Source organism: Arachis stenosperma, chromosome 9 (assembly GCF_014773155.1).
Source record: "Arachis stenosperma cultivar V10309 chromosome 9, arast.V10309.gnm1.PFL2, whole genome shotgun sequence".
Classification (NCBI taxonomy): Eukaryota; Viridiplantae; Streptophyta; class Magnoliopsida; order Fabales; family Fabaceae; genus Arachis; species Arachis stenosperma.
In genome coordinates, this window is record NC_080385.1 from 10,847,585 (window position 1) to 10,872,777 (window position 25,193).

The window sequence follows — 25,193 nt, forward strand, 5'->3', positions numbered from 1 at the left end:
TCAAAAACCAAAACCCCTCAAAACAAATTGCTAAAAAAAGGTAGAAACAAACAACAAAAACAAAATACCATATCCAGGATGATATTTTCAAGCCCAAGTCTAGCAAGATATTCTTTTTCCAAGCTACTTGACAGAATCAGTGACAATCCGAATTTCATCTCATACACAGCAACTTGAATTGGTTGAATAATATCATTAAAACAAATGTATTCATCCGTCAACCGATCAATGAAACGTGTTGCTGTTTCCTGGAATTCAAAATTGGCAGCTAATGTAAAACTAAAATAAATGAAATGAAAGCTGTTACATGTAAGAATTGGACAAACAGGAAGCATATGTCTTTTACAGGCAATACATCTTGGTCTAGGCCTCCTACATCTGTCTCACGACGGCATTTCATCATTTCTTTGTTTTATTCCAAATTCATGCATGCTTCTCGTATCAAATTTGAATAATACGTGCATCCGAGACCAACTGTCTCCACTTCTTAGTTCTTACCAATACCTACCTTGCTTGTCAAGCTGTCATTGAAGAAAATCCATGACAAACAATTTTCATGAATCCTTCAATTTCTTGGAAATTTTGTTGTTCACAAGCATACTGAGAACCATTTCATCGGTCCACCTTTTATAGCATGGTATTCTTGTCCTATTTATCACATTGCAATGGGTTCTAACATATTGTCCCATTTTGATAGAATTTTCTCACCTCAAAATAAATAGGACTTGAGAACCATTATTTTCCAATGTTCTTACTCAGCATTTTTTAATTTCAGATGATAAGAAGAAAATATGCATTGGTTGTTCCAATCACAAATAAAAATTTTCTGTGAGTTGAGTTACATATAGAATAACAATAAATAGTAGTAATTCAAATTAGTTCAACCAACAAGACATGCCTAAGTAGTTATACCTGCCAGTTCCGAGCCTGATCAGCAACCAGTTGAAATTCCTTTACTTTAATACTGCTTTTCAAATCTTCCAACAAAGCAAGTTGTTTTAGAAACTCATGACATTCATTCATTAACTTCTTGTATTTCCATGGTTCAGGGCGGAAGACAATCTAAGTATAAAACAACAATGATCAATGTTGGTTGCTTCAGAGAAAATGTCGACAAAAAGATACAAACAGAAATAAAGATGCAAAATAATTTCATCATCGAACCTCATTAGACACAGGAGGTTTTGAAGAGAGAGAGAGAGAGAGCAGCTTGGGAAAAAAAATATTGAAACAAGAAAAATACAATGCCAGGTAAATTGCAGTAGTACCCATAAAAACGGAACAAACGCACGAAACAAATGAAATTGTTTAAAGAAGTTCTCAACTTGGTAGACCAAATCAGCCCCTTGAAGATTTTTATAATAAATTTGTTTCGTTTTAGTGTATATAAGATATCCATTAAAGAACAAAATTGAAGTGCAAGACTATATTTCATGTCAAATAATGAAAAACCAAATTGATGTTCAAAGACACAAATGTTCAAAGAATAACTTGATACCATGTATATTCCCAACTAAATTATTAAGGCTATTGGTACACCCTGAAATTTTAGAGGGGCAAAAGTTAAGGGAGAAACTAACTAGTTATTAATGGCCAAAAAAGAAAAAATCCCTTTCAACTTGTTCGGTAAAAAATCGAAACAAAATAAAAGTAAAACCACCATGAACAAGTCACCACTGCACATAGCTAGTAATGCTACCACCATCAATCTGATTCAACTACTCCACCTTGAACAACACCATCCCACTACCATTAATCAATCCCCAATACCACCACCCCTGTCAATCAGTGTCATTGGCACCACCATCAAGTGCCAGAAACTACCACAAGCACCATGAAGGTCGGCATTACTGCCACTTGAAGATCAGCACCATAGCCACCACCATGACTGTCGTCAAGTTGCCACCATAAACAACACTACATCCTCCTGTAGTGCAATGCTAGATGACCATCGGGCAAATAAGCGTACAAGTTTGATGGCATTGGCTATACAAAGATGGGTGAACTACAACCCAATGGTTATCAAATACAAGTGATGGGTGAAGGAGAAAATCAGTTAGCAGACCAATGTCAAGAATAGTATGCATAGGAAGTAAAGGACTTCTATGATTTCAACATAATTGGGAGGAAAAATACCATAATGTGGATTATGGGGACATTTGACCTGAAAGGAGATGAAAATTTTATGCCAATAAAATTGACCCTGGTTTATTATTGATAACCCAAGCATGGATATCAGAATTAGATATGTACCAATCTCTTAATCAAAACAAAAATCTTGATACCACAATGCTGAAAGGCAGTAATTATATTCACATCATTCAAAGGTTAAAATTTTGGATGGAATAAATTTGGAAAGTTGAAACAAAATTGAAATAATTTAGAAACCTTTCTTTGAAGCTGCATATGTTCTGCTTGAAGCTTTTCTAGCCTTTCTGCCTTTCTTTTATCAGCTTCTCTTGTGAAAAACTGTCCTGATAAATACCCACATTCTTTCCGCACCTGAAAGAAAACAATAATTATAACCCAATTCACCCAGAAGACAAATAGATTAAGTACATAGGAGTACAAATCATAAAATAACAAACAAACAAGAACGATTAGCTGCTACAAAGTGAAGAAGACAATCTTGATCAAATTAGTTGACTCTAGTACCTGAATTTCAAGTTCAAGTGATGATGCCATTTCTTCAATATGAGAATACTTGCAAGAGTACTTAATGGCAGGATCAACATTATAGCTGCTAAGCAGCAGATGAATGCGTAATCCTCCAATATGTACCCATGCACAACCAATGCTATGACTGAAATCTGAGACACAAAAATAGCTCAAGTTAAATATACACGAGAGATTAAAAGAAAAAGAAAAGATAGTTAACAGATACCAGACTATGTCAAAGTAATAGATTCAAAATACAACATAATATCGAATTATATGCTTAAGAATTATATTTTCTTCCTATATATATATATATAAGCACAAATAATTACCATCAGAATTAGACTGAAGATACAGCTCACTAAGCAGCGGAACAATGATTTTGGACACTGAGTTTTTCAATCTATGGTGGCTTGAAGAAGCAATGAGAGTGCTCATCAAATTGATTCCTTCTTCCTACATTCATTCAAGGGAATGAGGTATAGAACATAAGCTTGGACTCCGAGCATCAACAATTCAAAAAACCATACAGAACCACCACACAACATTATACAAATAAAGAGCAACATGAAACAGAAAATGCATCAATAACACATTTCAAGTTGAGTTCCTCATTCTGTCTTAAATTTATTTCATCATTACAACAAGGTCATTCTTATTCATAGTCCCAGATGTAAAGAAAACATAGTTGCTATCTGCTAGAGATACACCATCTAATTACAGAAGCTAAAGCTCAGGATTATTTCAGTTAACATCAAATGAAACTTTTTACCTCAATTTAAAAGGCTAGTTTTACAAGTAGTAGAGCAAAATATTGAGGAGCTAGAACATTAAATAATAAGCCTACTAGAACTAACAGCATTTTAGAGTCATTTTTCGCAATCTTCTGGTAAATACTGGGAACTTGTGCATACATATTCATAATAAAGGAAAAAGACGCTATAAATGACCCAAACATGAATAAATAGAAAAGACGACATATCCCAGTCCGACAGCATTCGTTCATTTTAGAAAACCAGTATTCTATAACCTGTTGTCCTATTCTATCATATACGTGAAAGAAGAAATCAAATTATACAATGCTCAACTTAATATCAATCATTATACTAGCTAATGTTGCATTCAAATATATCTCCAAATATTCACTCTGGAAAGTATAATCCATGCTGCCAATTGACAGAATCAGTTTGAAGATAAATTTATCTGTACATTGGTGTTCCTAGATTTTCCAACTTCAATTTGCTACATATATCAGTACATCCAAATGAGCACTATATAATAAAGGTAATAAAGCATCAGCCAATCAATTCCAACCGCATTAAAAAAAAACATCAGCTATCATACTCGTTCAACTGTAATGCCATTATTAAAAAATAAAAAGATAAAATACTGACAAAAAGCATAATAAATAAAATAAACATACCGTGACTGCATTATTCTCTAAAGAACAGAAACTAGACTTGATTCCTTCGAACTGATCCACATCAAAAGATTTTTTGTGCGCATAGACAATCTACGTTTAAGCAAACCCATAAATTCATGAACTTTTCAAGCTATTTATGAATTTAAGAAATAATAACGTAAGGCATAAATCACTGCAGAATTGAGTAAAGCAAAACCTGTTGAAAAAGAGCACGGGCCGCTAATAAAAGAAAACTGGGTAGATCAGGTCCATGACAAGAGCAACGCCACAAATTAGACATTGTAACTCTAAACTTATGACATTGCACTGGAAGTTCCTTGATAGCATGAGTGTTTCTCCTGAATCATGATCCCCAAGAAAATATTTTAAAAAAAAACGAATTCAGTAGAAAAATAAACAGCTTTATGTGCTTATTTGGCATTATAAGGAGTTCAGAAACTTTTAATATCCATGCTAGGTATTGAACAACTCATGAGTCTGAACCTAAAAGCTTAGATATCCAGGAAATGAAATAATAGTGTTTAAGCATCAGTAGAGATATCCAGAGTTGAATTACTGTTTGAATTACTCATGAGTCCAAACCTCTCACATTAGGTGGTATGGGCATGCCTTGAGAAGATTAAAAAAAGCATCAAGTCAAGAGGGTGGATAAGATGGCAGCTAGCTGAATGAGTTTTGGGTAGAGGGAGACACAAGGAGACTCTATAGAACTTATCAAAAGAGATATAAACATAAATAGGCTACGTATAGACATGATCAAAGATAGCCACACAATGGCATTATTTGATCTATATAGCTAACTCCATCAAGCAGTGTAAGGCTCTACTGTTGTTAATCCTTGTCATGAAACTATTTGTCCCAAAAGATTAAAGCTTATCAGAATAGGCACATGAACTATTGTATCTCTAATGCGCCCCCTTATTGTAAGAGCCTTTTTTACTCTTTATTTTCCTTATACTGGAATTCTTTCTATCCTTGGCTGAAAACCAACTCGTCTGAAGACAAAACAGCTATGATCAACAACTTCAACCTCTATATACTCTTAGTGCTCTAATTGGATGTCAAACTGAGGAGTGCCCATAGTATACTCTTGCAACTCTAGTTGATTGTGAAATTGTTCCTTTGGGCGGGAAACCAAGGCATCTTTCCCTTTGGGAACATGGTACTGGAGATTCTTCTTATCTTCTAATTTTGATAACCTAAAGGGGATATTTCTCATCCTTATCTTTATGATATAGAATTCTATTGAAAAAAAAAAAAAAAAAAAAAACATGATTGCTTCAACTATTTGGGTGCTTTGGAAAAAAAGTTTTCATTTGATGATTGACTTGTGCTCTAGGAAGGAAGACAGTCTGAATCTATATGATTTTGGTGTCTTAAAGACTTAACAGTTTTTCCTGAAAACTAATATATAACCTCTCATTTTAGCCCCATAAAATTAATTTCTCAAGGATTTACTACATTAGAATATCTGCTTTCCTCAAATTTAAAGTAATGATCTCCTGTGAGCTTCTGAGAGGAGTATATAACAATGAACAATGCACCTTTAAGTCACCTTTCTCTCGTTTTCATCATTTATTCTCATTACATAATAATCCTATCTGAAATTTCAACAATGTGCAAAACTTCAATTATTCTAAGAATGCAAACTTTTCTTCTGCAACCAAAAAGATAGGTCTGCTCAAGATTTGAGACAACAAAACAAAGCCAAAATTTGAAATATAAAAATATATTATAAAAAGGTCAAGAATTGTCCTCCTATCTTTCAAACCCTATGGTGCATAAACTGTACTCACGTGATATGGAAGACAGTCGATGCATTGACGGGCTGCACGAGTATGGGGGGTATAGCAACACTGCTTACATCAAAACCTTCAACCTTTGAGAAATTCTGCGTAAAACCGTATATCATGAGTGGTAAAAAAATTGCATATCAAGCAGGACAACTTACAGAAACAATGTACGCTTGCACATACCTTAATGAATTCAGGAAAGCATATCCACAATGATTCATGCCACGTAAACCACATCTCTAGAATAAAGCTTGCAATCTTCTTAATCCCTGCAACATTCCCCCCATACCCCAAGGGATGTAGAAGAGGGTTAAATGCCATATTTGAGAAAGTGGATAATATGAAACAAGCAGCAGTTTTGCACGAACCTGCATCCACCGAGGTCCATTCACTCAGGATCCACAATATCTTTCTTTGGGGAGAAAACATTTGTGGAGGGATTGATGATAAACGCAATGAAAACTTTAATGCATTGTCCAGATTGATTGTAAGATGGTCCATAATCTAACAGGTAGCCAAATTTGCCAAGTCAATAAAACAGACAACAAATGAAGCCCCAACAGAAAGAGAGGAAATAAAAATAAAAATAGTGATCGTATTACTCGGTCTGCCCCTTTGAAATCATCCCAGTGAATTGAGGTGAGCTCCTGTAGCAACTCCATATCCCAGAATAAACTGGTATAATCCAGTGGTGGAAATGTATCCTGCAAACTCTCAAATCCTGACATTTGAAACAACATTTCGGGAGTAAATGAACAACAAGAAGCAGAACTTTCTACAACAGATGAAGAGTCTCTGTGTCCTGTATTCATCTGCAACTTCTTTTTTTCATGTTCAAACCTTCTTAACAGCATCTGTAGAGCAAAATGAGTTAGAACTAAAAGAGAAAAACAAAGGTGCATTATCATTATCATCATGACCTCATTGAGAACATGAAAAGCACAAACCTGATACATCTCTTCCAACTGCTTAACAATTTGCAGATCATCACCATCATGACCCCATTTCTCCATTATAAATGGTGACATTGAGACAGCTGTAATTAATAAAGAAGAGAACATCTGAAGATATCCATTTACAAATAAACAAGTGTGCAATAAATCAGGCATGAACATAACTAACACTTCTACACCAGCAAACAGGTAGTACCAAAAACATCCATCATGTTATTTCAATATGTACACTCCTGAGTATACCTTGCAAACCCAATAGACCAATAACCAATTACTCAAAACAAAGCCAACACTTTCTACATGGAGAGGAAACCACAACAGAGATGCCAAACAATTTTAAACCAAGGAATTAAAGCTACATCATGATTGAGAGGGAAAAATATTTTACAGTACGAAGCCAAAAACAATTTTACACTTCCAAATTCATCATAGAACAAGAACAAACCATTCAGTATATATTGAGTCATATGTATCATTCTATTTGTCAATATAAGTTCAGATGATAAACAAAAGAGACAGTAACCCAATCGGACTAAATGGCCCATAAATATCATTGTCTCTATTATAATTCATATAGCATTCTCAGTTTCTCACACAAAAGAAGAACAAAATGTACAAAATCAGTCATACAAGGAAATAAATATACAAAACTCAATAAAGCAGGGAAAGGAAACCAGGTAGCCAACCATATACCTTCCATCACACCAAAGCGAAGATCTTGATCAAATGATGCAACAACATCAAGGAGATGTCCTGATTCTACAAAAATTAAATAACAAAACATCAATTACAAAGGTTAGAACTTTTCACTAGAACTACTCCAGTTAAAGAACAATGAACCACTAAACCAGTTTTGATGTTTTCAAGATCAAGAGGGCTTGAATAACAAATAAAGAAACCAATAACCTACTGCAGTCATCAAATTATTCAAATACCGAAGATATCGCAATCAAGAGTATTTTTACAGCAATACTCCTACAGATATAGACAAAAAGTGAAATATTGCAAACCTTGATTAGCAGATGCTGTCTTTCGTGGCCAAAACTTTTCAACAAAGTTTAGAAGTTGTTGTTGTTTATCATGTAAAGCAGAGGAAGAGGGCAAAAACGGGTGACCACCATAAATCCACAGCAAGGATTTTTCCGGAAAAGAATACCCCTCCAAATTTTTGCTCTCCATCTATTGAATGTTATTAAAAAAATCAATTGTCTAAAAAAAACAGAAAATAATACATATATTTATCATGTTCTCTGCTTATCTTACCAGAAAATTCTCTACCACTTCTGGACAGATATTCATTAGTTTTCCAGCATCTTTCACCAAAGAATGCCAAGAAATTAGCAATAGATCAAACTTTGAAGAAATCAGGTGTTGCCAAAATAGCACATGATCCTCAATAAGGTTAGTGTAGGACTGTATTAAATAATCAAATGTTGAACACTCAATTAGCTTAGGACTTGAAGTAACAAGTTTATTAAGGAACTCATCTTCCAATACATGAAGAGATTTCAAAAGTGGAACAAAGCACCTAGCTCCATCAGTAAAACTATGCTCGCTCTCAGAATATTGCTGCTGCAAAGTTAACCTTAATGGATCAATGCAGCGAATGGCATTACAGATATAGTTAATTTGGCTATTCGATGCAACCAAATCAACTAAATCAAATGACAACATAGGAATTGACTGCAAACCAAAATCAAGTGGGTCACGGCATGCAATGTATTTCCAAATTGGATGCTCCATCATCTTCTTCATCAACTTAATGAAGTCATGGAAGAACTGACAGAAGGGCTGCAACTGAGAACCAAACCAATTAAACCAGAGCAGATAGTACTTAAAGTCATTTTCAGTTGCCTGCTCAAATGTCCAGCTGGCAGCAAAGGATAGCATTTTATTTGTCATCTCCAAGTCAATTTCAGTTTCCTTTTCATATTCTGCAAAAAAGACTTTGGAAGACTTTGGAAACATAATTTCTTGAAATGTCTTTATATCTACAAAATAATGGTTCCAACAGGCAAGAGAAGTTTGCGGAGAAGCTGTTGAGTACTTTTTCCGAGCAATTTGATATTGTTGTGCAGCAAACTGCCTACCAAGAAACTCCAGATACATGCAATCTTGTTTAGTGCACGCTTCTCTTGAGTAGCATGTATAATCCACTAACCTCAATGGCACTTGCCATCCACCGGGTAAACCTAAAGGAAAGTCTGGATAACAGCCATATCCACACAAATTACTTTCGGATAAAAACGCTGTTTTTGCGAAATTTATTATTTTCTCTCCTTTAACATCACCAAATGAGGAGATATATGTGTGTTCCCAACTTATTTGCAGACTCCAAATGGGATGACAGCCATTCATAAGAAGTTGCTGAAAAAGATGAATCCAATGCGACAGCTCAAGATAGGTTACGCGAACATTAATCTCTGAACCTTCTTTCTTAGCATAAATGTGGGCTCTTGCCATGTAGTCAACGATTGGAGCAACAGGGATACCAGACAAAACAAGAAATCTCTTCACATCTTTGAGTTCTTCATTCTCACAGTTGTATCCACCTGTATCATTCAATGCCCAATAAGGCTGCATCATAAATATTTCAACACCCCTATTTCGCATTGCCCGAGATACTTCACCGTAGTGGGGATTCACCGTGAGAAACAGGCGGAAATTTGGGTGTGGATGGACAACATAGGGGTTCCCATCAACAATTCCACGCTCATTGACCACAATTGAGCCACTAGGTTCCACCAAAGAGTTAATTCTATCAAGAACCTGGAAACCAAATAAAAAATGCAAAATACCTAGTTAGATACATACATACTCAAAAATTTACTGGAATATGATTTCAGTTACATTAGCTAAAAATAATAACAAAACAGCCATCAAAACAAGGAAATATTACAATCAATACACTATAAATTTAAGCTTCTTGGGGATAAAACAAAATGTAGGAATTTCATGAGGAACCAGTTGTATCTGACACACTTTCAGTATCTGTAGAAAAACAATCAGATCAAGGGAGAGAGAAAATCATACAGATTGACAAGCATTATATACCACACAAGTAAACAACAAAATCTATGCAGACATAATATCTTTAAAAAGCATGCATGATGCATTCAATAATGTCATTAATAATATCACTATTAAATATTGACATCACATACCGTAGGGTTGCATAGATTTGCATTGTCCAAGATAATCCATTCACCTCTCTCTATAGCCTTTATCAATAATCCAGTAACCCATTCAAACTTGGTAGAAATCAATCTTTTCTGATCGTCTGCTTTCAGCTTCAAAATTGTCTTCAAGACCAAATCTAGATCCTTGGTTGAATAGGATACAGGAAGAGGATTATTTTCTAAATTCAACTTAAGCTGTTCAATGATCTCAGCAAGCAAACTAAGAGAACAAACAACTTGCTTCCAGTTTTCGAAATAATTTGAAGCAGAAGCAGCCAAGCTGTCAAAGTTCAAGCTGGACAAGAAAGTAGTCCATCTCCTACATAAATCTCTGTGCCTAAAAATTAATTCCTTTGAAGCCTCCAATTGCAAATTGCTGTACTCATTAAAAAAGCGCCCAACTTGAACAACAATACAGTGAAAATTACGTAGGGCATCATATTGTTCAAAAGATCCAAGCAATTCAGAGATATCAGTTGCAGATGAAAGATTTATTTCATTAAGTACATTGCTTGTGAGATTAGCAAGCAATCTTATCAATGAAGTTTTCCCCGAGCTTGAGGGGCCAATCAAGATGCATAACCATTGGCGCTCTACACACTGAGCAATAGCTTCCAAACTTTGACAAATTTCCGGAAGTATAAGAAGCTTACTTTTGTTGGGCACAGATAACTGGACTTGACTCCTCTTAACAGTAGCATTCCCCACCATTAAATGACTTGAATCAAGCTTAACATGAGGATATGGATTTATAAACGGCGTCACCCCAAATACCTCAGTGAAAAGCCTTAAAACTTCCTTGCGGTCAGCTGCAGAACGCATTCTCTGAATATAGACAATGTTCAAGAAAGAATATTCTCTCATCTGCTTGGGTGACCCTAAATTAAGTACAAGGAAATATTAAGATAAAAGATGAGGATGACCATCAGTGGGATAAAGAAACAAATCTATCACACAGGGAAACATAAGTATCAAAATGGTATTAAAGGAAAAAGAAATGTTGGACCTTCAATTATTTCACAAGATCGAAAAACATCACGCAGATTAAACTCCCATGGAAGACCATCCTTAGCAAACTTATGATGCAACATGGTCTCTTCATGCATCCTTTGATTGAATAATATTAACTTTGAGAGTAAAGGTGTGGGGATAGTTGGATATTTTGATTCACAAATTGACAGATAGTCATCCTCAACTAACTGGTCTACATATACCTGTCATCAAATACAAAATTCAACTGAAAAACTTGCAAATCAAGAACAAAAGAAAAAACTTATCCGACAACTACAGTTTGGACAAGATGCGAGAAAATAGGACATACACAAGAAATAGAACATTAATACGAACCAGAGGTTAAATAGTATCCCTCTTTGTTTTACATGCTTCGAATTATATAGCTCGAGTAATCCAGCAGGAATTTTGAAATTTTAAGTAAGTTATGCTCGTTTGAGCCTTACCCTTCAAGCTCTAATTAAGATACTGCCAGCATACCTTGGTGAAACGATTTAGAAATGATCTTGGAAGGCTTTTCCGGCCACCACCTTGATGTGATGGATTTTGACAGGCAAAAACTCTAAACGATGGTGGACATTTATAAGTATTTCCTAGCTCTGGTATAAATACCTCAGCTCGGTGATCCAAAATAGCATTTAAACCCTGATTAAAAAAACTGTTAAAACCCATAAGAGAGAGAGAGAGAGAGAGAGAGAGAGAGAGAGAGAGAGAGAGAGAGAGACCATTAATTCCCAAAGAAGCATAGAAAAAGAAAAACAAAGAATGAACAGTTATGGTGGAAACAATGCACTACTATGGTTATAAATTGTGTTAAGAATGAAGAACAAGAGGTCCAAATAGATATTAAAACTGATCAGGAATTTACCTCTAAAACGGGTTGTGGAGCAAGATTAAGCTCGTCTAGCAAAACCCAACAGCCTTCCCTGAGGGCCTGCATCAACAAAAGAGACAAGAAGATAAATACACGTAACACGTCAAAGCTGGTGATGAATGTTAGATCATGTTAATGTTTATGGCAAAAAGTTTAACCTGCAATAGTATCCCATCGGACCAGGAAAACATCCTGCCTTCATCACTTTCCACCGGTAAATCGGATCCTAATAGATCCATCATATCAGTCTGCAGCAGAAAAGCACATCATCATCATCATAATACATAAGTGAAAATTATCCCATCAAAGAAAACAGGAAGAACCATAGATCACAGTAAAGTAGGAACGCACAAAAAAAGACTAATTACTCACCTGTTCAGATAGGTTTATCCGTACCACTCTGTTCCCAGAACATTTCCCCAAAGCCATGATTAAACTTGTCTTACCAACACCAGGACTACCTTCCAGTAGAACTGCAAACCAGAAGTCAATTAAAACAGAAACATGCAATTGTTTGGATGACAAGATTCAGAAAGAAATTTTGGAAAATACAATGCAAATGAAAACTGATGCATTAGATACATAATTATTGTTCAGTTTTATGAATATTTTCAACTATTTTGTACTTTAGTTATGAGTCCTACAATAGAATGATTTAGGAAATGATTTTGTAACTTAAAGGGTATTTAACCCTAGAAGTCCCACATCCGGAAGTCCTCAATAAGAACTTGTGTTTTGAAGGCTATCTATAGGGCCTTGGCTGTGATGTTGAAGTACTATCTTCTAAATATCAAAAGTCACTTTTTATCTTTAAGACCGACTCTCTTATTGAATCCCAGTGAAAGTGCCTAAGTTTAATAGTTTTTTTCCATGTTCTGTTTGGCTGTACTATTTCCACATCAGTAACATACCATACTATTTCTACATCAGTAACATACCAGGCTTTGAAAGCTGCATCGCACGCAAAACTCTAAAGGCATTTTTGCGGGTAGTCGGTGCCTTGAAATCAAAATAGCCATCCTCACAATGGCCAGAACCTAGAAGCATAACCAGAAAGTCACAGAATAATCCAAAAAAAGCAATCTGATCAGTACTTGGTAGTACTGGGGGGAGGGGGGGATTGGTAATGGTAAAAGACTACAAAAGGATAAAAAAGAATTCTTCAACATACTTGAAAAAAAAAAAAAAAAACACATCTACTATATATATATAGTTTAACTCAATTTTGAAATAGCTCCTTAATAGTTTTAAACTTTTCTAATTCGACCAAGTCCCTTTTAAAAACTCCGTGAATAATTCTTGATGCTTGATATTAAGTTGTTCTTCTTTCTGAAAATTCTAAATAACAAAACTTTCAAACTAAAGGAACCAGGTTAGATAACATTTGTACAATATAGGGGGCTGACCATTCAGACCTAATTGAAAATTTTTATACACTACAGATACTCGATTACAAACTTTCAAACAACAGCAACCTTAATGAAAATTGAATGTAACTATAACAACATTTGAAGTCATTAAAGCTAGAAAACATAAGTGTCAGGCATTGCTATACAAACCATCTCAAATATGAGTTAAAGATAACTGAGCATTCGCAAACAGACACCAAATAAGACACAAGTAGAATGTTATTTACTGTGTTTGGGCTAGACTGTATACACCTATTACTTAATATATAACATAAATTTATAAGATTAATATAAGGGGATATGTAACATTATCTCTCTAAATGAAAAATTGTAGGCATTTGAACATGATTACCTTTCTTGATATAGAATGGATCGATGCCAAATAAAGCATCGATTTGAGAATTGTCAATATGCAAGTTATTTGAAGTTGTGGCAAATTCACCCCATCCATAACTTTCCATTCTTGAAAGCTTCGAATGTAACAAATTGCCTTCATCAACCTGCAACAAAAATCCAATCATCATTTACAACTACTGAATCAGAATAATAATGATCCGAGACAATAGTAATATTGAGCAAAGCCTTGTCCCAAATATATCATAGTGCTGTAACATGTAGAATAATAACCCACGACATGAAAATAAAAGTTATCTATCATGCCCCGTAACATGGAATCATTACGATCCATCAAAAGAAATCCAATATTTTTATTTTAGCAGATATTGAAATAAATCCTACTACATCACATGCAGAGGAAGAAGGAAAATTCCAGCATTTTTATTTTGGAATTTAAAAAGCTATTTTTTGAAAGAATCAATCAGCAGCATCTACAAAACGCACAGCAAACAGAAACAGATAAGCCACTAAGCAAGCAATCAATTGTGTAGAAGAAAACATACATGACAGACAAGAAAGAACACCAATGACAATGGGTTAGCATCCTATCATTTAGGTGAAGACCAGTCTAACCAATCAAGAACTGGACATCAAAATGATTATGATTCATAAAATAATGCACAGCCAAACCAGTTCCAAGTGTCAAACCAAGCAAAATAAACCAAAGCACAGTTTGGACCAACCCAGTTCAAACACTTAAAATCTATAGATTAAAGCTCCTTAATTTTGCACATTTCACTAACTCTTACATGTATTTCATATCATTTCACGTAGATTATCCTTATAACATCACTGGATTTGACCAGTTTTGATATATGAACATGAAGAACGAGTTCTGCGAGATCAATGTTTGGTTAGGTGTTTGACAACATACGTGTAAAGTGTAAACCTTCAGTAATGAGAATATGCCGAAAATTAAACAGATGTTAACACCAGCTAGCATAAGGAAAAGTAGTATGTACCAACGTACATGACTCTATAATAAATGTTAAAACTTCTACAGGGTATATTCTTCTAACTTGATCAGCCAAAGTTACTAACAGCACTATTGCTTACTACAGACTTGCATCCTATATCTGCCTCACTGAGAGGAACGTAATTACATAAATATATCTTTAATATATCAAAACAACAACCAATAACAAGATATTCCAAATGTTCTTTGATACTTTCACATTGAAATTGCTCAAACAATGATAATTTATTGGGAACATCCTCCATGTTATATCACTTGATTATAGGAATTTTAAGTTTTGACTTTCAATAAAGATTGATAAAATCACGTGACCAATTCCAATACTGATGTGCAAGGAAATGGACAAGAGGCAATCAGGTAGTGTATAGCAGATGAGCACGGAAACAGGGTAGATATAGTTTCAACAGAAAACGTAGAGGGAGGAACATACTCTCAGCTTTTGCAGAAGAAAAGATAGACATCTCTCCCTTAGCTCTTTAGAATACCTTTCTGAAATTCCAGTGCCTGGAAAAAAATGAGCAACTGTTAATAGAGAGAAAGAAAGAGGACAATAAAGCGTCTCAATTCATAAAGGCATGAATGCATGTAATATGTCATGTTACTGTATACATGACTTGTGGAACGAGTATGTTATATAGTCCACCCAATCTTGTTGATGCTTATTCTTGTAACGTTCGAAGCATTTCAGGCATATGCAAGCTAGTGAAAACTAGATATTTTATTCAATCTTTAGTACCCGAGCTAGTTACGGTTAGATGCAGCTATTTGGATTTGTTGGTGAATAATAAAACCTTAACAGTCAACAACTTCCATCACCACCACACTAACCATAACTGTTGAAGAATTCTTTTGGGGTAAAAGAGATCATTTTTAAAAAATAAAGAAATAGAATGAGAGTAGAACTGACATCAAAATTGAAATTTAACTGATTCTAATATGGCAAATAAATAAACAGAAATTCAACATTCAGATGAACAGAATCAAAAGCAAAGAAGAAAACCAACTTCTCAACAGTTAACGACTCAAATATATAACAGCATCCATGGATCAACATTGCATTAAAACCAAAAGGAACTTCATTTATATAGATAAGAACATATTAGAAGATTAAAATGAGACCAAAATAAAAAAAGAATAACCCCTCAAGCCTTGTCATACTAGATGGAATTTCTAAAAGGATAAAAGTCAAACGACACCAGAGACATATTAAAAGAAAAGCAGCACCACAAAAATATTCAATATGGCAAAAATATATTTGAATGAGAAATCAGAGAAAGATGAAGGCATAAAATAAGTGCAAGCTATACCTAGACTTAATCCATCAAGCAAAACAAGAAAGATTCCATGAAGAAGTGCATATTCGGGACCTAAGGTTTCTTCCATTACATCCAAAAAGTCAACCCAAGAAATGAGATCTCTCACAGTAAGCCTTCTGCTAGGATGTATTTGGTTGAACCACTGAAAAGAAAAGTTATGTAATGAATACAAGCTAAATAACACTATATATAGGTCTGATCTGATGGAATTGATAGGAGAAAAAAAAAGGCATAAACACCATTAACAAAATTAACTGCATATATCAAGATAATATACCTCAAAAAAACTTATCATAGCATTAACAACTTCCAGGAGCCTTTCACGATAATCTTCCTTTATGTTTCCCGCATTTTTAAGCTTGGAAATTCTGTAAATAAATCAAATAAACCAAATATTAAATATCTGCATATCTAAATTTGTATCCTGTAACAGTAAAGGCTTAGAGAGGTACCTTCTCAGCGCAATGCCTTCAAGCTCATTTAGATCGCTAACAGGAGGAACCCATATCTCTGTGAAGCGATTGCGCAGAGCCGGAGATAGTTCCTTCTTTCCAACATCACCCCCGGGGTTCATTGTAGCAAGAACAAAGAAATTTGAATGTGCAGTTACTTTCTCCATATTAGACCCTCCTTTTTCAGCTAAAGACTGCAGCAAAGAAACAAACACCCAGAAACCAAAGATAGTGAAAATCAAATCAAACAAATTATTGATGACAAGATCATATGCATATAAAAACACCTTCCACCAGCAACCAATGCCATAGAAAATATGTAATTGTGTTTCTTGCTTGTATTGGGAATTTTTCTCTTCATGCTCAACAGCATTGTCTTTTAAAAGAGCATTCCTAGAAGATATCCGGACTTAATGAGACCCCACTCATTATCATTATCACACATTTAAATACCTTTTCCATTTTTTTTCAGTCATTAGGGCATAATTAAGGAGGTAATTTACCCCCCTTCAAAAAATTTCTGTTCGTTATTTCTTCAAAACTGTTCTTTTGGCAGCCAAAAAGAGTTATCAACCCCTCAATTAGTCCTAAGAAGATGTAAGGCTTAGCCTCTTCATTTCACAAAGTACTTCCTGAGTGGGCAGCAAGCAGCAACCAACATTTCTTTACATACAAGAAGAAACTCTATGAAGAGAAAAGAATATGCAAAAGAGGAAGAGACATCCTTAGCAAAAGAAAAATAAAAACATTCCATTACTTGACCACCATAGGAAACCATGAAAATAATCATAACTTGAATAGAATAGGACAACCCACATGTCATATAATTTCACAAACATTAAAGGTGTGTTTGGTTTGCGTTTTAATTTTCAGTATTTTCTGCTATCAGGTCTTTGCAAAGGAAAAAGAGAAAACAGTGAAAACAATAAAATCCTGTTTTCTGTTTTTCCCTCCTATTTTATCTTTTATCTTCACAAAATTCTAAAAATAAAAAAATACTGAAAATGAAAACACAAATGAAACACACCTAATTTTCTTTGCAGGGAACAGAAAAACAGTGATCAGCAATCCTATATAAAGAAAAAGGTGGTGCTACTTGATACATCATGAGTCTAAAAGGAAGTTAAAAACAGAATATCAGTATGAGTTAACTTACCAGCGTCCTTTCTGGCTCCAACACACTATTCAATCTCTCAAGTACACTATCATCAGCCAAAGATATCTCATCAACAAGAAAGAGATCACCCGCTCTCATTGCTTTTACAAGGGGACCATCCTGCCATTCAAATATGCTCTGCCACTTCTGGTGCAAGACATCAAGCTCAAACTTTAACTGCTCAAAAGCACAAAGATCTTCCCTGCTGACATCAGGAATCTGAATTTGACCTTCTTTATATTTCCTTATCATGCCATTAAGCAGATCAAGGGTTGAGGCAGCTTGCTCTATGTCAGAAGAAACTAACTATAGAAGAGAACAAGAAATCAGGATTTATGCTACAAATGACTTGGATTAAGAAAAATGGGTACAGAAAATAGAACTATTGCAGAAAACAATGTGAGTACAGCAAAACTAGGTCTCAGGTCTCTTACTACATGATTAAAACAAAACTTTGAAATTTATCATCTGAGCCAAGTGGTTAACAATAACAGAAAAATAGCACTCACTGGCTCTTCAGGAAAGTATCTAAATCCCTCTAGCTTCTTCAGTTGTTCAACGATCTCTTTATAGTTAGAAATCAGTCTAGATCTCTCTCTTAGAGGACGGAACCCCTGGAAGACATCATTCTAGTTAGCACCGCAGCTAATAATAGTATTTGAGCTCAAGCGTCCTAAAAACTAAATAAATTGAAGGGGGGAAAAATGTACCCCAATGAAGTCAGATGTTTCTGTATGCTTATGACAGTTCAAAATATGTAACTTCAACTGCAAATAGGCACTTAGTAACTGACATACAGTAGTCTTCCCTCCCCCCGTTTCACCAACAAGCAATACAGGTTCACGTAATTGAAAGCAGCGCTCCACAAGGAAGAACAACTTCTGCATGCTTTTGGTCAAGAATACACTGCACATGGAAAAAACCTCAGCAAGTAATAGTGAAGCTATGATTTAGGATCAGCGGGTAAAAGGAGCAATAAGCCCATAGAGCCATACCTATGAAGAATCTCCGAACCTCCTTTCACAACATCCAAATTGGAATAATTGTTGCCTCCAGGAGGTATCTGATATAGAGTAACATTAGCAACACATTAATTATTAGCATTTTTGCGGGAGGGGGAAGGGGGGAGGGAGGGTGGGGGAGAGACATATTTCCAAAACTGTAATCCTGTTATTATGTACTGATGCTGTGCTTTAACACACACAGCAAGCTAACCCTAAGGTGTAGAACAGACTTTCTACCATAACTTAATTAGGACAGCTGTCAGGTGGCACCGCAGTTTATATACTAATCTCTTCTCCTTAGATATCTTACTAGCTTACTCTATTATTAATGCTATTGCATTTCAAGTCTATTAAGCAAGTTTTGCACACACAAGATGTTGACGGAAATCCTGAAAGAAGAATTTTATTAAAGACCATATCTCTACACAGAAAAGCAGAAGTTAAAAATCATGCATAACTAATCCAATATAGCCAAACCTATGATACATTATCAAACAAACAAGAATAAGCATGATAACAGAAAGTGAAGCTAAAAAATATAGCCAAACGGATGATTCTCCCACTTAAGAGATTCTCCAGAGGGTAGATATGGGAAATCTTATCACTACAAGATGCTACCAGGAATCCATGACCTCAAGGTAACAATACAGCAACCTTATCCTTGCACTAAGGCTCACCATCCTATCCCTTTGGTTTGTAACAACACAAATTACTTATCAAACAACAACTACAAAACCTTGTCCCACTCAACCAAGACAAAAATCGAATGACTAAGTTCACAGTGCTGAATCCAGGAAACTATATAGGGTGACCTTTTATTCAGTATTTTTTATTTAAAGTACATGATGACTACACAAAGATACTGCAATTAGAAAGTATACATAGAAAAGGTAAATCAAATATAAACTTTTTATGTTTTCTATGTATTAAATGCATTGGAAAAATTGAAACTTCCCAGTTTTATCCTCTCAACCTATAACTTAGGGCACCTTTAGTTAAGTTTTATATTATGCGAAATCAGATGCAACACAAGTTAACAGCGCAGGAAAAATACCTGATCGTACAAATTATTTATATTCAGTTTAACCCCTAGATGCTTTTCTAGAACTTCTCGAACAACAGACTTCTCATCCTCATCCCGTAGCCTTTCAGCCAAAAGATAATAACCATCTTTGGCCAAATCGTCAGTAGACACACAAAATTTCCTGTAACGATCAGCCCAACGGAACAAGTCCCGAGGAGTAACAAATCCATGACGAACAGCAAACTGTTTGTAGTCTTTTTTACTAGAACCCTGTGTCTGAAGCCCATGCATTACCCCAACCATTTTTTTTGCACGACTATCAGGAATTTTACACTTGTTTGCCACAATTGTACTCAGCTCATCATCAGGAATTTCACCAACATGAATCTCTACAAAACGATTACGAAATGCACGGGACAAAATTTTACGCCCATTATAAGATGGTGGATTTTGAGTGGCAAAAAGCATAAAGTCTGGATGTGCTTTAATTGTTACTTGCAGTTCAGGAACAAAAAGCTCTCTGTTATCATCAAGCAATCGGTTCAATGCCTCCAGCACATCAGATGGAGCCAGGTTAAGCTCATCCAATACAATCCAGTAACCATTTCTTACAGCTTTAACCAAAACACCTTCATTAAAAACAAGCTTTCCACTAGTGTCAGTTATATAAGAACCTAGATAATCTTGCAAATCAGTGTGTTCATGATTATTTATTCTTACAAACTCATGACCAGTTAATGCAGCAAGATACCGAACAAGGCTAGTTTTTCCACTAGATGTGGGACCCTGTAAGAGGACGGGATATCTCTTTATGAGAACAGCACGATCCAAATTCCGAAGATGCTCCTTGACACTCTTGGTTAAAATATAGTCACTTTCAGATTTGAAGGTTAAATAGGTGTCATCTGGAGGTATATGCCCTCCTAAAAGTAGAGAAGATATCTTTTGCCTCATTATTTCAGTACTGCGTACATCCAACAATGTGAGGAAAAACATACTAAAGCCATCGTATAATGCCTTTTGAAATCCAAATCTTCTCTCTGCTATCCTTGTATATTCTAGAGCACGATAAAGAGACCTTAAACTGAATTGAGGGCTCTGATCAGCACCATCCAGCAACCTCTCTTCAGAATCTTTCTTTGCTGATTTATAGAAACTTACAATTTTATTTACCAGCTTTTGACCCTTATTGCCAATAGAGATGTACTGACTAACAAATAGACTCAAATCATCATCATCCAAAACATCATCAACAAAATACTCTGTAAATCTACTTCTCAATGACCTTGGCAAATCCCGCTTCCCAATATCTGTTGCTGGATTCATGCAAGCAAATATACGGAACTTTGGATGACGATTTACATAATCAACATCACCTCGTTCAGCTAAACACAAAGCCCCATTTTCCCCTTCTAGAACACCAATAATTCTCTGCAAGGTCTCCGGAGGTGCCAAATTCAACTCATCAAGTAGAATCCATTCACCATTTCGAAGAGCAGTTACAAAACTTCCTTCCACAAAAGAAAACATCATCCCTGAAGACGAATTACTTTCGCAGACTCTGTCAAGTTTTGTAGAAAATCTCTCCCAAGCTTGAATTTGTTCTTCATTCAGTTTTTTGCGCTTTTCTGAAGGTGCAGTTATTCGAAGCTGAACCGACTTCGAAACGCTCCGAATTCCTTTGAGCAGCATCTCCCAATTCTTATCAATTAAAAAAACCTCTAGACGACTAAGCAAGTCCTTATTGCTCTGCATAAAAGCAACCAATTAAAACCATTGACAAAAGGAATAGATAAAACAAATTAAGGGGAGAAAAAAGTATTACATACCTTTTTAGAGAATGTCCTGGAAAATAAATCCACAAACTCATTATATAGAGGGAAATATACAAACTGTGCATCAACAGGCTTAAAACCCCCAAGCAAGTCCGCAACATCACTTTGCTGACTCATGTTCTGGAGAGAAACCCCATCATGAGTAACTAAAAAGCACTTGAAATAAAATTTGAAACAATAGAAAGTAATATAGAAATAACTAACACACCAGAACAGTAAGCTTCTGACCAAGCCTTACAGCCAAATTCTGAACAAGTGTAGTCTTCCCTGTACCAGTTTCTCCAACTAGGAGCACAGGCTCATTATGCTTGACAGAGCACGCTATGCGCTCTAATGCATGCAGCGAACTCCGGATCTCTACCAAAGGTCTTGTATTCTCACGTAACTGCATAAGAACATTAAAACCATGTTAATGGAGTCATGAGATCTATGAATTAAAACTGTATCACCCATAAATTCCAAATTGAAAATTGACTATACTGACAGGTTTTTTAGTGTATTGGAGAGAAACTCGGCCTATGCTTAAATCTGTGACACAATCCTGCATTTCAGAATCAGAAATAAGAAGATGAAGCGGAACAACAACTTCTTTATGGCATAGATAATGCACTAAATAACACCTGAATTATGGGTTTGTCATGGGGATACAAGGTCTCAGCTGCAGAAACTGGTACCCTCCACAACTTTGCTATTTCTTTCATTATAGACAACCGGTTTTTAACTGAGGTTGAATATGTCGCAAAAACATCAACGGCCTGACATACAAGACAATAGCCACACATCAAGTCATTCTACCATTTGGATAAAAAGAGAAAAGGGAAGAAAGAGACACCAAAACTCAAACCTCTCTATATACACAATAAAGTTGGTATTCCGATAAGCTACTGTCAAAGCAAAAACCTAAACCTACAATCCTGTTGCACCATTTAAGGAGATCCCTGCCATGGAAAACCAAAAGCAACAAAAAGAACATGTTGAAACAAGCATGGGAAGAATTTGATTAATTTAAAAAAAAAAAACAAAACAAAACAAAAAACAAAAAACAAAACAAAGAAAAGATATAACAAGCACATGAAGAATTTTTACTACCTTAATGAGAATCTTTTGTCACCATCACCAGAAGCAGAAGTTCCAGCGTGAAAGCCAGCAATTAACTGGGAAAAAGAGTTAACTCTTTCGAAGGTTTCTGTCAAAATTAAGCCATGTTTATGTTTCACATTGAGAAAATAAAGAATGAGTTTGTATTTAACATGTTAAAAGTTACTACTAACCAGTTACAGATGTTGAAATTAATCAACATAAAATATGAAAATGTATTTAAACAATATAATATTACTACCTGTAATTTTGTCAACTTGGAGCTCCAAAGAGGGATATTTCAGTTTGACTATCTCTCGCAGATCTTCATTATCTGGTGGCCTAATCATCACTCTTCTCCAAAGCACACTAGGTTGACCTACAAGTACAGAAATCGAAGTTTCAAGCTCATACTTCCAGAAAGAAGAGAAAATAATTTCATCAAACAACAGAACCCAGCTTTCTACTAGGTTAGGTTGAATTCACATAACATATATCATTAGGACTAACCAAAGAGCTTAAAATTGAGAGTTTATCCAGTAAAATGGAAATTATAGCAGAAATATGACTGCCAATGAGTGGCATGGCTACAGTTTTCTAGATTTATTTGGAAGACATTTAAGGGGAGGAGTGGAATGGCTTGGAAGGCCAACATTTCCTTAGCATTTCGCTCAGCCTTTTTTACTCTGACAAAAAAAAAAAAATTTTATTTTGTGTGCTTTTTGTGGGGTGAGGGGTTACTTTAATTTCTCTTTTTCCTTCCATCATTAAGATTTCTAAACATCCAGATAAGGGAATAGCCTGCTTTACTTAACCCCAGTCCTGGTCTTTCATTTTCCAATTCATTATTAACCACTATACCACCATCATCATCATCATCAATAAAACTTGGGATAACTTTCGGCTTTGTCACCAATATTTAGGGGATATTTCATTTTCCAATCTTTATGTGAAATCTTTTACCCCAACCTTTTCAACATGATTTAATTTTGTCACTGCAAATATTCAAAAATCATAAGCAGACAAAACATAATGTTGGTGAAGATGCACTCACTATCTATTTGAAACAGATGATATTGTTTACCATTATGTTCTCATATTTTTGTAAAAAATGCTCTATGAATACTAGAAATCAGCCACCAAGTGTGTATATTTATAAGTGTTTCATATATTTTTCTAGCAAAATAATCAAAATTTTCACAATAATCAAAATTTTCACAACAGAACTTGATTATATTGTATATAAAATTTGATTATATATATGAATGCAAAACAATTCCATTCCATATTCCTATATGGGTGGCTAATTTCTTGTGTGCATTTAGTATCGTTTCTTTCTAGGGTATGAGAGTGTTTCTCTTAATTTAAACATTCTTAGAACTCAATTAATCTTTTCTGTCTTAAGACCTAAACACAAGCCTTTTCTTGAAGAATTGAATAAAAACTATCCAAAATAGTGGTGTTTGGGCATCATTAACATCAGAATTTAACCTTAATTTTTCTTATTTTTGTTAATATGTTGGAGTTTATTCACCGAAAAGGCAAAAATAAAAAATTTTGAAAATGTTAGGTGGAAAAGAAAAGGTTAGGGGTAAAATTGAAACCATGCCTAAATATTCGGAACAAAAAACTTATGTTACCCTACTGGAAACAAAGTTGACTAAATAGAAACTAACTAGGTTTTATCCAATATTGCTTATTGGGAGGATCCCTACTAAATCACAATTTACAAGCTATTATGGTACCATCATCCCGGGATAGACATTTTTAACAGAGAGGTACAATTTTAGCCATCCAAATTCAATAACTATTTATGAGATATTTATTGTTTATTACATAAGATACTTTAAAAAGAATAAAGGAAAAACAAAAGGGTAGAGAGAAACCTGCATTGTCGAAATTTGAAACGGAAACAGTTGAAAACATTCGAAAACTTTCTGCTACCCTTATTACCTGCAAATATTTTAGGCTTCAACAATTAGTTACCACCACAGCAGAACACAGTGCAACAACAACAACAACAACAATCTCTTTACAAAAGATGATGCATATATGATCTTTTGGTAACCAAGATATGTAGAAGATACTAAGGGCTTTTATCAGTCTGTTCTCATTATTTTCTTTTTTACTTCCACAAAAAAGAGATACAAGAGTTCATTGCCAAATTGTGTCTCTAGGAAGCAGTTTAGTGTACTTGAACAACCTCTATTTGAAAAGAACATGAGAGCAGGATTATCAACATAACTTTCCTTACTAAGAGAGGCAAAATTGAGGGGAAATTGCTGAAATGTAGCAGACATACAACTTTAGAGAAGCAGAAAAATGCACCAAAACTGAACTCTGTGAGCACTAATATACTTATAACACAACCAGCATATGAATCCAATAACTTAATTCAAGAAAAAGTCGCAATGTAGATAAATCACCTCTCCATGTCCTGTCATAAATGAAGCAGCCCCTTCCAATAAAGGCATTAAAATGGCTTGTACATCAGATGGTGCTCTGTCGATGTCCTCAAAAACAATCCAACGACCACTCTGCACAGCCTGTAATGTCGACAATCCACACAAATAGGACAAGAAACCCCCTCATGATACTTTCTAGCATAGATATAAAAACATCTGAATCGGCTTGTTGATTAATAACAATAAGAGAGC

The 25,193-nt window shown here is 35.0% G+C and overlaps 1 protein-coding gene across 1 annotated transcript in view; it reads right to left on the bottom strand.

Moving 5' to 3' along the window:
* The window catches only part of LOC130947679 (midasin), a 42,134-nt gene that overhangs the window by 14,127 nt on the left and 2,814 nt on the right, over positions 1-25,193 (bottom strand). Inside the window, exons 8-48 of the mRNA XM_057876381.1 lie at positions 24,963-25,082; positions 24,423-24,489; positions 22,799-22,915; positions 22,549-22,645; positions 22,304-22,397; positions 22,080-22,214; positions 21,944-22,000; positions 21,668-21,844; positions 21,454-21,579; positions 19,655-21,373; positions 18,592-18,659; positions 18,307-18,502; positions 18,106-18,210; positions 17,597-17,902; positions 16,441-16,634; positions 16,266-16,356; positions 15,980-16,130; positions 15,103-15,176; positions 13,653-13,800; positions 12,830-12,928; positions 12,264-12,364; positions 12,050-12,139; positions 11,886-11,951; positions 11,498-11,662; positions 11,013-11,220; positions 9,992-10,884; positions 8,091-9,596; positions 7,838-8,006; positions 7,521-7,586; positions 6,822-6,910; positions 6,477-6,728; positions 6,243-6,378; positions 6,058-6,143; positions 5,878-5,972; positions 4,278-4,419; positions 4,082-4,171; positions 2,991-3,114; positions 2,656-2,810; positions 2,389-2,502; positions 913-1,062; positions 69-248 (exon numbers count right to left, since the gene is read on the bottom strand). Of these exons, the coding sequence (XP_057732364.1) occupies positions 69-248; positions 913-1,062; positions 2,389-2,502; positions 2,656-2,810; positions 2,991-3,114; positions 4,082-4,171; positions 4,278-4,419; positions 5,878-5,972; positions 6,058-6,143; positions 6,243-6,378; positions 6,477-6,728; positions 6,822-6,910; positions 7,521-7,586; positions 7,838-8,006; positions 8,091-9,596; positions 9,992-10,884; positions 11,013-11,220; positions 11,498-11,662; positions 11,886-11,951; positions 12,050-12,139; positions 12,264-12,364; positions 12,830-12,928; positions 13,653-13,800; positions 15,103-15,176; positions 15,980-16,130; positions 16,266-16,356; positions 16,441-16,634; positions 17,597-17,902; positions 18,106-18,210; positions 18,307-18,502; positions 18,592-18,659; positions 19,655-21,373; positions 21,454-21,579; positions 21,668-21,844; positions 21,944-22,000; positions 22,080-22,214; positions 22,304-22,397; positions 22,549-22,645; positions 22,799-22,915; positions 24,423-24,489; positions 24,963-25,082 (9,018 nt within the window). The remainder of the gene's footprint in view (positions 1-68; positions 249-912; positions 1,063-2,388; positions 2,503-2,655; positions 2,811-2,990; positions 3,115-4,081; positions 4,172-4,277; positions 4,420-5,877; positions 5,973-6,057; positions 6,144-6,242; positions 6,379-6,476; positions 6,729-6,821; positions 6,911-7,520; positions 7,587-7,837; positions 8,007-8,090; positions 9,597-9,991; positions 10,885-11,012; positions 11,221-11,497; positions 11,663-11,885; positions 11,952-12,049; positions 12,140-12,263; positions 12,365-12,829; positions 12,929-13,652; positions 13,801-15,102; positions 15,177-15,979; positions 16,131-16,265; positions 16,357-16,440; positions 16,635-17,596; positions 17,903-18,105; positions 18,211-18,306; positions 18,503-18,591; positions 18,660-19,654; positions 21,374-21,453; positions 21,580-21,667; positions 21,845-21,943; positions 22,001-22,079; positions 22,215-22,303; positions 22,398-22,548; positions 22,646-22,798; positions 22,916-24,422; positions 24,490-24,962; positions 25,083-25,193) is intronic.